Raw genomic sequence first — 13,314 nt, forward strand, 5'->3', positions numbered from 1 at the left:
CATCCATCCATCCATCCATCCATCCATCCATCCATCCATCCATCCATCCATCCATCCATCCATCCATCCATCCATCCATCATCCATCCTTCCTTCCTTCCCTCCCCTGAATCCGCTGATTTCCTTGTGAGGTCAAAGGTCTTCCAGACACATCTCTCTCTCTCTCTCTATTCACCAGGATTTGGAACCAGTCCAAACCGTCCTGGATTCTGACCCCTTGTGGCTGAATTTAAATTGTCTCTGTGTACATTTTCTTTCCACCCTGTTCTGGTGTTAGAATCCAGAGATGGAGTTTCCCCCTCAGAGTCCACAGTGGGCTCCTCACTTCTCCAGACCTCCATGTGATCATGTGGAGTCAGGAGGTCCAGTTCTCCTCCTGCAGGATCTCTGGAACACGTCTGAGAGGTCAGGACGCCGACCGCCCCCACGCCGGCGCACAGGCGGTGACAGGAAGGTGTTTGAAGCAGCAGGTGAAAGCAGGGAGCTTCGTGGAGGTGGGAGTCACCTTATTACTGGGAGTTCAGCCACTGAGCTGCACACAGAAACACAATGACGGTGAAGCTGGAGGCTGCAAACACAAGCAGTCCTTCTCCAAAGAAAGCAAACACAAAACACACAAACAAAAAAGACTGGGAAGTATTTTCATCAGAACTTCCTCCCTTTTCAATGAGCAAAAAACCACATCCTGTTTAATAGGAGCTAATGTGGGACACCCCCCCTCCCCCCTTTGTGCTGCTATTTTTTTAAAACAAACATTAAAAATGTTCCTGCTTCCATTTAGAACATGTGTTTTTATTTGTGGGAATTTTCTGCAAAACAGATTTGGAATAAAAGGAAAGAAACTAGTAAAATTGAATCCACAAGCTTTGTTGGATGACTGGCAGTTGCTACCCGCCATTCTCGCTCTACTCGCCCATACGCACCAACGCCGCGCTCGACGCCCACCTTTGACCTCAGCTCACTTGACAAGCAGCCACGATGCACCCCATACCCCCTACTTCTCTTTCTGTTATAGCTGGTCTGTGAGAAATTGATAAAAAAATAACTTTTTTTCAAAGTGGCGGCATTTCTGTTGGTTTTATCTCCATAGCAACCATTTTATACTTTGTTCGAGTGAGGTCTCCGGACAGATTGAGATGAGTTCCATGAGAATCAGCAAAAGTAAATTTTAGGATTTCCTTAGCAACAGAGGTAATTAGCTAACCACGCCCACATTCCTTATATGTTCATATCCTATGTTATGATAATTGTTACAGGTTCAGCCTGGGATCAACATATTACATTTTCATTGTAATCCATTAAAACATGTGCGTGTATTAAGACTACGCCACTTTTGAAAGCTTACCACGCCCATACCGTTCAAAATCCACAACTTTTAATAGCAACATTGTTATGCCAAATGCCTCCCAATAATGCCCAAAGCTCTTTATGCAGAATTTGGAGTTTAGTTAATATTTTAGCATTATGCTAGCTGATTTTTATAATAGACTTTTTTTCTAGTTTTCTTTTTCGGCTAATTTTGAGTGTAGCTAGTATTTTAGCATTATTCTAGTTGTTTGTCAAAATTAGACTTTTTCCATTTTTTTTTATTTTTTTTGCTAAATTTGAGGTTTAGCTAGATTGTTTTAGCATTATGCTAGCTGTTTTTCAAAACTAGACTTTCCATTTTTTTGTGCTAAATTTGAGGTTTAGCTAGTTTGTTTCAGTATAATGCTAGCCGTTTGTTAAAATTAGTGTTTTTTTTCCAGTGTTTTTGGCTCATTTTGAGTTTAGCTAGTATTTTAGCATTCAATTTTTGTAGTAATCCATTAAAACATGTGCATGTTTTTAAAGTGTGCTACTTCTGCAAGCTTCCTACGTGCACGCCGTTCAAAATCTACAACTTCTAGTAGCAACATTTTCTTACTTAATGCCTCCCAATGATGCCCAATATTTAGGAATCGATTGATAATAGATGGCCAAAGAGGTCAAAGGTCAACAAAATTTGTTGTAGACTTAAGCTGGCAGCATGTTCATTCAATGTCGTAAAAATCTGACAAACATAAGGTTTGTTTAATGATATGTGGTGGCCACAAATATGAGATGAACTGTTTAAAGTTGATAAACTTTCATTTCTGTTTTAGTCAATTCATCTCCACTGAGGCCTGAATCAGAGAAGAAGAGAAAACCCTGAAGGTTGGGGAGAAACATAAGCTCTGATTCCATTCTGTGGTTTGATGAGTTCAGTCGATTAAAAAAAAAAGCTGACTCAGCTTAAATCGGATCTCCTGCCAGGACAAAAATGTTAAAAATTTCAGCCTCATTAAAACTTCAGTGTTTGCTGCAAACTGAACTCTGGCTGCAGGTCAAAGGCCGACCCCGGAAACTTCAGTGTGGTGGGACTCGCACGGACGTTCCTCCCCCAGACGCAAAAACAAACAGATAAAAGTGACATTCCGCTCTAAAAGAGGAGAGCGACCCGGTCAGAGCCTCGCTGGAGCTCGTTCCAGGAGGACTCCCGCTCCAGCCTGTCAGGTTCTGCCAGCTCCTCCAGCAGGAGGACACGGAGCCTCCGGAACGCCGAGTTTCAAAGGAGTTCTCTGAAAACAAGTGAGGATGTCAGCAAATGAGAGAGGGGGGGGCGTCCATGTTTGGACTGCGAGGTTCTTTGTTTGTCAGTCAGCTGCAGGAACAGAACTCTGTGAACTGTTTAACAGTGTGTGTGTGTGTGTGTGTGTGTGTGTGTTTGTTTTCAGGGAGGACACAACAGGCTGAGGAAGGAAGCTGAACGGCCTCTGGGAGTCGAGCATCTGGAGGTCACTCACATGTTAAATTCAACAGAATCTTAGAGCAAACAGGAGTCCAGTCAGAACGTTTTGGCGTCTTTTCCATGAGGCCGTCACTCATCCTCCATACAAACACTGTAACCAACAGCAGCTCATCTCTGACGGGTTAAATCGTCCGGACAGAACGTGGAGTCGGGGATCGGCTCGTACCTGCGTGCAAAAACACCAAAATGTTTAGCAGATGTGTTTCCATGTTGTGGATCATTTTCAGTCAGCTGCAGCTGAGGCAGACAGGAATGTCTTCACCACTGCAGCTCCGCTCTCCGAGCCCAGAACCGCAGAACGCTCCAAGAACACAACCGGCTTCTGGAATCTCAACATTTGTGTTGATTTTCCAAAACTTTAACTCATGTTTGGTGAGAAATCTCCACCTAAACTGGATCTTAGAGCTGCAGTAAGAAGCATGTTTACTTGCTGCCACCTAGTGTTGAAAACAGGTACAACAAGAAAATATCAAACCTTTCATTTTAACATCAAAAATTGAGGAAAAAAGGGAAAAATTTAATTTATGAAAATCATGAAATTTTTAATATGAACTGTTTTTAATTTATTTTATTCTGTTTTATTTCATCATATTTATTTATTCTTAGCGTCTTCTAATTCTATGACCTGTCTTGGGTGTGTGTATTTTTTTTTTTACCAGAATTCCCTTGAAAAAGAGATCAGTGAATCTCAATTTTATTTATTTATTTTTCTGGTTAAATAATGGCTATATAAATAAAAAAAACTCATCTGACTGATGAAAAATAATACATTTTCTCCTTAATTATTAAAAAACAGAATAATAAAATAAATGTACGGCTATTACTTAGAAATCATTATCAATTGTATAACTGGAAAACTTTTAAAGGTGAAATTCATCCATTAAAATATTCTCGTGAGTCTCTGACCAGCGTGAACTCAGGAGGAAAAAAACTTCATTCTGAATCTGGAGTCAGAGGTTGAATTACTATTAAACAAAGGTTGGCCGTTTCCCTTGAATACTTAACAAAAATGACTAAAATAAATTCCTACGCCGTTCTTATTAAACTCTATAGTAAAAGAACAGATCTTGAAATGGTATTGGACTGCTCAAGTGTTTCTTTCCCCCCCAGGTCTTTTGCTGGAATGGAATATTCCGTCAACAACAAGCTGAGAGACTTTTGAAGAAATGAAAACAACAGCAAAAAAGAAATGAGCTGAAGTGTTGAAACACGAAAAAGGTCAAAGAGAACATGAGAAATGTGTTGCAGCACTCCCTAAAATACTGAAAGACAAAAAATATATACGAACAACAGAATTAAGAGAAAACAGTCAATGTTATGAGAATAAAGCTGTAAAATTATGAAAAATAAATAACAAAATACAATAAATTCAGTGATTTCAGAAATCCTTAGATCAAAACATTCAGGACGTTACTGCTTGTACCTTTGGTATTTATAAACTTTATAGTTTTGGAAATATTGAGCAAAATATTCCCATAGGAAATGAATGAGAAGTTGCTAAAATCCTTCAAAAACTTTGTGCAATTTGAAACTTGTGAACGTTTGCATACTTTCAGCTCGAGACACCAAACTTTAAAGGGTAACCAAACAGGGAATTTGGAGGCTGACTCCACCAACAGTCAAAGATTCAACTGTAATACCTCGATTCAACCTGTAGGGGGAAACACACAGACGGTTTTTGACTATTTTTTTAAAGAATTGAACAATTTCATTTTACTTTATCAAAAATTGGCAATGACCAATAGACAGCACTTTTAAGGCCCCATTTATATTGTTTGGTTACCCTTTAAATGTTCCGTATCTGCTGTGGTTTTAGGATCATTTGGAGTTTAGCTAGCATTTTAGCATTATGCTAGCTGTATTTGGCTAATTTTGACTTTTTTCCAATTTTTTGTTGGCTGATTTTGAGTTTAGCTAATATTTTAGCATTATGATAGCTATTTGTCAAAACTAGACTTTTATTTTTTTGGCTTATTGGAGTATAGCTAGTATTTCATCATTATGCGAGCTGTTTTTAGCCAATTTAGAATTTTTCCTTTAGGCTAATTTTGAGTTTAGCTAACATTTTAGCATTATGCTAGCTGTTCGTCAAAATCAGACTTTTTTCCATGTTTTTTCCTGTATGGCTAATTTGGAGTTTAGCTAATATTTCAGTTTTATGTGAGCTTTTTTGGCTAATTTAGACTTTTTTCCCTTAGGCTAATTTTGAGTTTAGCTAACATTTTAGCATTACGCTAGCTGTTTGTCAAAATCAGACTTTTTTTTCCTCAAGCTTCTAGATTCAGCGTTTTCAGCTCTCAGCTCTGCGATCTTCAGCGGCCACATTCAGCTTACAGCATTAACACTCGCATTATCGCAGGTAATGCTATAAATCTTGTTTTTGTTTTTCCAGCCTGTCTGAAAAAGGTCAAAACACTGATAGTTAATAAGCAGCAGCGCTGGAAGGAGAATGAACATCTATCATCAGATCAGGTTGACCTGAAAACATGCAGTGACTCCAAGAGACAAGTAAATAAACAACATCATGAATGAACTGCAACCACAACTGTGGTTGTAAAAAGTGATTTATTTAGTTGATTTATAGTTTTTTGGGCAGTTCCGGTCATACTTTGAGATTATTGCAGAAGAAAACAGTTTGCAGAGATTAAAACAGTTTGGTTTTCTTCTTTATCTTCTCATTGGTGATGGAAGAAAAGAAGGATGATGTCTTTCAGCTCAAACTTTCAGCGAGGACTGAACTCCTCCGACACATGTAAACAAACTCCAGCCGATGCATTCTGGGAAGTCCCTCCGTCCAGGACGCAGACCCGTTTTATGCAGCAGGTTTGGGTTACGTGTCGTTTCTGGAGCTCAAATTTAGAGGTTTAATTCAGGAAGAACTCGTTAAACTCTCTCCAGTTTTATAAACGATTCAAACCGAAACTTTGAAAGTTTTTATCGTTTCAGAAACATGAAAAATGTAAAACGGGCTATAAAAGGATCCTCATCAAGTCTGAAGAACGTTCACGATCCGAAGGTTTTCCTGCTGGAGTTTGATCTCCAAAAGAGTCCGGAGTGTTTCCTAAAGAGAGGTTTCTTTGGCGTCTGGCAGAATGGGCTTGAAGGTCAAGATCTCTGTGAAGGTGTGGCCTGCAGAGAAAGAGGGCGGGGCTTTCATCAACACCACATCAGTATGAAACGCCTGCTGGGTTTGTCCATCCTTACGTTTCCACTGTTCCAGCGTGAGCTCTGCGTTGTCCAGCGAGTGATCGTACGGCTGCGCCTCCTTCTCCTCCTCCGAGTCCTTGAACTCGGTGAAGTAAGGCAGCGTGAGAGCCTCGGCAGCCGTAACCCGTTTTTCCGGATCCAGCAATAACATGTGCTCGATCACAGACACAGCTGGGGGGGAAACAAAAGCGGCTCACATGAAAAAGTTCTGACTGACGCAGACGGAAGAATGCTGCGAGTCCTACCGTGTACATCAGACGTGGGAAAGACCTTCTGAAGGTCTTTCTTCTCCTGTTTCGGTAGACTTTTGAGGTATCGTTTAGCCTAGCAGACAAAGATACAACTTCTGAGTCTACACACAAATGTGTCGATTTGGGCGTCAGGATTCTAGAGTTCAGAAGAGGAAAGTTTTCCATGTTCAGGGCGGGAACTCACTTCTTCAGATTCCAGTTTGGACAAAAATTCCGGACTTGGTGTTCCTGTGATCTTCATGATCTCAGTCAGCTGATCGAGGTCTGAGAGGCAGAGGTCAAGGCTTTAACGCTGGACAAAAATCTTGAATTTTATTTTTAAAAATCAGAGAAGTCCAAAGCCGGAGGAGCGTCAAAAAGGATACGATCGTTGCCTTTAAAAAGAGGTTTTCCTTGAAGCATTTCTGCCATGATGCAGCCCACTGACCAAATATCCACTGAGGACAAAAACATGAAGGTCAGTGAGGACACAGTGTTTCAGTAATAGAACAAGAACAAATATTCCATAATAAAGTTATGAACAAAATGAGAAAAGTGCACCACCTAGTGGTTAAAACCAAGTCTGAGAAGAGTAAATCTGCTGAGTCCACTCTGATCATCAAAAATCATTTTTTGATTATAATTATTTCCTTTTTATCCAACCCCCCCAAAACATGTCGTTTTCTAAGACATAGTTTCTGTAGAGTGGCTGGCATTCAATAAAAACTAGGTAAATAACATTTCCTGCAATAATGCTAGTGTGAATGCTGTAAGCTGAATTTAGCCGCTGAAGATGCTAGTGCTGATAGCTGAAGATGCAGAAGATGATAGCTAAAAACACTGAAACTGATAGCTGAAAAAGCTGAAACTGATAGCTGAAAACGTTAAAGCTGATAGCTAAAAACGCTTAAGCTGAAAACACAGAATCTAATACCTGAAAACGCTGAAGCTGATAATTAAAAAAGCTGAAGCTGATAGTTGAAAATGCTGATAGCTGAAAACGCTAAAGCTGATAGCTGAAGATGCAGAAGATGATAGCTAAAAACGCTAAAACTGATAGCTGAAAACGCTAAAGCTGATAGCTAAAAACGCTGAAGCTGAAAACACAGAAGCTGATAGCTGAAAACGCTAAAGCTGAAAACATAGAATTTGATAGCTGAAAACACCAAAGCTGAAAACGCTGAAGCTGATAGCTGAAAATGCTTAAGCTGATAGCTGAAAACGCTGAAGCTGAAAACACAGAAGCTGATAGCTGAAAACGCTAAAGCTGAAAACACAGAAGCTGATAGCTAAAAAACGCTGAAGCTGATAGCTGAAGATGTAAGTGCTGATAGCTGAAAACGCTAATTCTGATAGCTGAAAACGCTGAAGCTGATAGCTGAAAACACAGAAGCTGATAGCTGAAAACGCTAAAGCTGGAAGCACAGAAGCTGATAGCTGAAAACACTAAAGCTGAAAACGCTGAAGCTGATACCTGAAAACGCTAAAGCTGATAGCTGAAGATGCTAGTGCTGATAGCTGAAAACGCTGAAGCTGAAAACACAGAGGCTGATAGCTGAAAATGCTAAAGCTGAAAACAGAGAAGCTGATAACTGAAAACACTGAAGCTGAAAACAGAGAAGCTGATAGCTGAAAACAGAGAAGCTGATAGCTGAAAATAAAGAAGCTGATAGCTGGAAATGCTGAAACTGAAAACACTGAAGCTAATAACTTATTTAAATTTGGCCTGCGCTGCCTGATTTACACCCGTCGCTCAAATCGTGCGGCGGGACTTCAGTTTGCCTTATGTTCCATTGACTTACAATTGAAACTAGCCGCCTCCGCCGCACAAATAACGGTTGGTGTGAATGCACCTTAAGGCCCAACCGAATTCTTCCCTTCTCCCTACATTTGGACGTCACTTTCGCTGGATGACGCCACCAATAGTCTCCGTTTAGCTAGCATTAGCCCGGAGCTTCCAGCGCTCTAACATACATAATAACAGCGATTTTATAACTTTGAAAAGGTCATGCTTCAACAGAATAATAATCCCGGACACGACTTCGACTTCAACTGCCACTTCAAATTAAGGGGAAGGGAAGAATTCGGATCGGGCCTTTGTTTCCCTCCGCTTGGAGGGTGGGATCTTAAAAAAACTATTTCAGACACAATTTCCACTACAAATGCCCCTTCAAATGGAAGGGGAGAGAGAATTTAGATTGGGCTTAAATCCAATGTTTTTACCTGGAACCACTGGATCTTCTCTGTGGATTCTTCGGTACAGAATTGTTTCCTACTTTGTAAATGAACAACCAGGATTGAATTTCAGTGAATTCAGGTCATTTGGAAGTCGAGAACGGCGACCTGCTCCAATCCCAAAATCTGAACATCTCTTTACTGAAGAATAAAAGTTCTTTCAAGTACTTTTTAAAGTTTTTTTGCACTGAATTGATCAAAATCTGTATTTTCTTTAGAACTTTAAATACATTTCTTGCTATTTCTATTGTCTGCAGCAGGGCGCAGTAATCCAGTTCTTTCTAATTCAACACCATTTCTTTGCTTCCACATTCCACATGTCAAATAAAATCCCTGTTTGAATTCCTTCATACAGTGCGGGACAATCTCCAAATATGACGTCACAGATTTATCAAATTAAAAACCTAATAACTATTTATGAAGACTATTTATGTGTTCTGATGAAGAAAACAGTGATAAATGAACAAAGAAAAACATTTCTTTAAATGAAACATTGCTCAAATGCAATGCATTGTGGGCAATATTCACCAAGTTAGTGAGCATGCTCATGCTTATTCTTTATTGAAGATATTTTAGGGAAATTTCCAGAGCCTGGAAATGTGGGAATGTGGATTCAAACAGCTCGACAAATCGACAAACACCTACGTAGTGAAGGAAGAAGGGAAGGAATTTGGACAAATCCAGAATGTTTTGTTCCAATTCAGTAAAAACTTCCAGTCCATCCATGTTTTTACTGCCTCACTCTATCTCTGTTTTCTCTAAAAAGAGTTTGGGACCTGACACTGATCCCTGGGGGACGCCATCATGTCCTCAGATAAAACGTTTCGTTCAGATCTCTATAAAGCACGTGTGTCAAAGTCAAGGCCCGGGGGCCGGATCCGGCCCTCCAGATCATTTTATTTTATTATTATTAATGGCCTGAAGTTATCTTGCTCTAACTTGTATCATTTTGAAGAAATATATTTTTATGGAGAGTAAAATACTGAAAGTTATTTTAGGTTTAAGCTGATTTATTTTGGAATAATATTCCTGCCTTTTTATTATTCATAATTATGATAAAAAGTTACTGTTTTAACGTTTTTAAAGATGTCATTCTGCCAGCTTTTTGGACTATTTGGGCATTTATTAAGGTTTTTAGGCTGTTTTGGGGTTTAGCTGATATTTCAGCTACATGCTAGCTGTTTGGGCTAATTTAGGGCTTTTTTTTTCATTTTTTAGGCTATTTTGGAGTTTATCTAATATTTCAGCTAAATCAGGGGTGGGCAAAGTTTAACAGTAAAAAAGCCATTTGGACTCGTTTTCCACTGATCAAAACCTATAAAGAGCCGCATAGATTTACTTTAGCGTTTAAGAAAATTGGATAATTCATGACAACTTTTTAAAAACAATCAGTATGAATTATTCCTATTTTTTGGCACGATCCAAAGCAAAAATATAAAAAGAAACTAGCATCTCTCAAAATGTGATTTTTTTTTTCATTTTTACCTTTTAGTAGGTAAAAAAATAGTAGATGCCAAATTAGCCAAAATGCTAGCTTGCTGCTTGATTGCTATCTAAACTCCAAAATAGCCTAAAATTTATTAGCAAACTAAATTACAAAAATTAAAAAACTTACTATTATATTATTTTTCTTCAGCCATAGAGCCACCATGGAGAGATAGAAGAGCCACATGTGGCTCTGGACCGCTAAGCTACATGCTAGCTGTTATGGCTAGTTACGCTTTTTTCAGTTTTTTTTTTTTTTTAAGAATACTTTGAAGTTTAGCTATTTTTTCAGCTACATGCTAGCTGTTCTGCCTAACCTAAGTTTTTTTGTTTGTTTGTTTTTCTTAGATTTTTGGCTAATTTGTCTTTAAGCTAATATTTTAGCTGGCTATCAGATTTAGCATTTTTAGTTATCAATTTCAGCATCTTCAGCATCCATATTCAGCTTCCAGCATTCACACTAGCATTATCGCAGGTTATGCTATATATCTAGTTCATAATTATGTTAAAAATTTACGGTTTTAAAGTTTTTAAAATGTGGTTTTAGAGTGTTTATCCTGTTCGGCCCGCGACCTAAGGAGTGTTTTGGGTTTTGGCCCCCCGTGTGACTGAATTTGACGCCTCTTCTATAAAGGTCTCCTCTTCTCCTCGGCTGCAGAGACGTTCCCAACAGCTCCAGTAAATTGATGCTCCGCTGTGAAGGCCTTCATTACCGGTCTGAGTGTAGTGCATCCAGCTCAGGATGACCTCCGGCGCTCGGTACCAGCGGGTCACCACGTACCCCGTCATCTCGCTGTCTGCCTGCCGCGCTAATCCAAAATCCAAGATCTGCGGATACAGCAGGATTATGTTCCAGAATGTTAGATATTTACCGACATTCATGAAAAAAGTGACTTTGATGGCAAAGAAACGAACCTTCAGCTCACAGTCCTGATTGATGGCGAGATTTCCTGGTTTAAGATCCTGAAATTAAAAACAGAAAATTATCTTATTCAACAAATGAGCAGCAATTATTTTACGAGTGTTTCTAATAAAACTCACTCTGTGAATGATGCCAGCAGAGTGGATATACTGCAATGAAGAGACACAAGTTTAGACGGCGGAACGAATGAGGACGAGGAAACAGAAGAGCGGATCCTCCACCTTCAAGCCTTTGAGCATCTGATACACCAAATACTGAATCTTGTCCTCCGACAGCTTGTGCATCTTCATCAGCTTCCCCAGGTCCGTCCCCATGAACGGCATCACCAGGTAACTGGGGAAAAGGACTTTTTTAGGTCGATTAAAGGCGAACGAGGAATTAAATCAGAAAAAACGGCCTACAAATCCAGGAATCTGTCCAGGGAGAGGTCGGCGGTGAAGACGTCCAGCAGGCCGATCACCTGCGGGACAGGGACACTCAGTGCTTTGTAATGTGAGGACAGGCGGGGCAGGGCGGCTGCTGGGGCTCACGTTCTCATGCTTCATGTGTTTGAGGAGCCTCAGCTCCCTGTAGGCCCGCTTGGCGAAGATCTCCGACTGGAACGGTCTGTAGAGCTTCTTGATGGCCACTTTGGCTCCAGTTCTGGAGTCTGTCGCCGAGCTGGAGGGAGAAGCGGGAATCAGGAAATCAGCGTTCAGACGGTCCACTTCCCCAAACCCGGGAGGAAAAGGCCAACTGAAAACTTGTTTTTATATAACATCACCTGGCAGAGAACAAGTCTCTGCGCATGCGCATGGGCGGCAGCTCTCATTAAGGTGTTCTCTGTAATGAGTCAGAGCAGCACAGCGCCGCCCTCCGGGTCAATCATTGACAACAAAGAGGCCGCGGGAGTCGAGACGCGCAAACGCTGCGTGAATGTGCGTGACAGACACTCCTCGTTGTTCTGGAAACTTGTTTAAACGCTCCAATGCGCGCGTGCGCCAACCCCCCCCTGTGGTCGCCCGCGCGCGTCTCCATCTCATCACCAGGAAGTGGAAGCGGCGCGTTCGGCTTTGTCCCCCTCCCGGTCCCGCACCATCTGCCCCGCGCGCGCTTTGTTTGCGTAACCATCGTGTCAGACCTCCACCGTCTTCCTCCTCACCGCTTTCACTTACCACACCGTCCCGTACGCCCCCGAGCCCACCTGCTTCAGGTCCCGGTACCGGTCCGGAACTTCCCACGAGGTTTTGTTGACGTCCTGCCGGGAATACCCGGGTCTGACCCGCGAACTCATCCCGAAACAGAGTCAAAGGCGGCGCGCGCTGGCAGCTCCTGCTTGACGCGCGCGTGTCTCTTCCGGCGCTACACGCCCATCGTCCCGGATCCTACCTATGAGCTGACCCGCGGCGGCTGCGCGTGCGGCGCCTGTCAGGACGCGCCCTCGAGGCGCGCGAGGCCACTCCCGGCGATAGTTAAAGGTGAAGCGCGCGCGCGTGGACCTCTGCACTAATCATGGAAAGAAAGAATAAAACCCCAAATCTCTGTCAAAGATATATGTGCGCGTGACAGGAGAAGCGCGTGCTTGGGACGAGCTATAACACGCCCGGGATGAAACTATGACAAGCACGCGCTTTGGAAACATTTCACTAGAAAAAGACAAAAGAAGCAGAAACTCCAGGAAAGAGCTTTTATTTTGAAATGAAAAGTCTGTTGTTTTTTGTTTTTTTTTTTTACATTTTTTTAATTAAAACTTTACGTTTCCGTTCATAATTCTGCAAAGTAAACTTTGATCATCAGTATTTTTGGATATTTAGTGTGTTTTAAGAGAGAAAAAAACAGATCTTGTTTTTCAAATGCATACTTTTACCTTTTAAATTAATGTATTTATAATTATTACATTTACTAACTAAATATTTAGTTTGCTTAAAATGACATATTTCGCTTGCTAAGTATTTATTTTCCTAACTAAATATTTAACTTTTGCAACTAAATATTTAGTTTCCAGCTAAAAAGTGAGTTATTTTAAGTAAATACTTAGTAAGAGAATTAAATATTTAGATCAAAGCTTAATATTTAGTTAAAAATTAAATATTTATCTTGAATATAATAGTTAGTTTTTAACTCAATATTTTGCTCGAATCTAAATATTTAGAACCAAGATAATTATTTTAATTTTAACTAAATATTAAATTGATATTTAATTTTTTACTAAATATTTATTTCTTACTTTACTATTTAGATTCAAGCTAAATATTTAGTTTTTAACTAAATATTTAGAACAAAATATTTTGTTACAAAACTTAAATAGTTTCAAAAACAAACATTTAGATCAGGTCAAAACATTAAATGTGAAAACTAAATGTTTAATCCCATAAAATAAATATTTAGTTTGTAAGCTAAATAGATCCATTTAAAATACATATTTAGTTTAAAATTAAGTATTTAGCG

The 13,314-nt window shown here is 40.1% G+C and overlaps 1 protein-coding gene across 2 annotated transcripts; it reads right to left on the minus strand.

Moving 5' to 3' along the window:
• Positions 1 to 5,333: 5,333 nt before the first annotated feature.
• Positions 5,334 to 12,350, minus strand: mapk12a (mitogen-activated protein kinase 12a). 2 transcript variants are annotated; one of them, XM_024281374.2, is made up of 12 exons: positions 12,042 to 12,350; positions 11,418 to 11,547; positions 11,289 to 11,347; positions 11,109 to 11,220; positions 11,007 to 11,036; positions 10,881 to 10,928; positions 10,679 to 10,793; positions 6,632 to 6,703; positions 6,451 to 6,530; positions 6,261 to 6,339; positions 6,013 to 6,186; positions 5,334 to 5,937 (listed from the first exon to the last, which is right to left on the minus strand). In XM_024281374.2, exons 1-12 carry the CDS (start codon positions 12,158 to 12,160, stop codon positions 5,870 to 5,872), a joined length of 1,086 nt encoding a protein of 361 aa, XP_024137142.1. In that variant the 5' UTR covers positions 12,161 to 12,350; the 3' UTR covers positions 5,334 to 5,869. The 2 variants fall into 2 exon arrangements, with proteins under 2 accessions (XP_024137142.1, XP_024137143.1); XM_024281375.2 differs by lacking the exon at positions 12,042 to 12,350 and adding an exon at positions 11,651 to 11,807.
• Positions 12,351 to 13,314: the final 964 nt, after the last annotated feature.

Source organism: Oryzias melastigma, linkage group LG6 (genome assembly GCF_002922805.2).
Source record: "Oryzias melastigma strain HK-1 linkage group LG6, ASM292280v2, whole genome shotgun sequence".
NCBI classification, from domain to species: domain Eukaryota; kingdom Metazoa; phylum Chordata; class Actinopteri; order Beloniformes; family Adrianichthyidae; genus Oryzias; species Oryzias melastigma.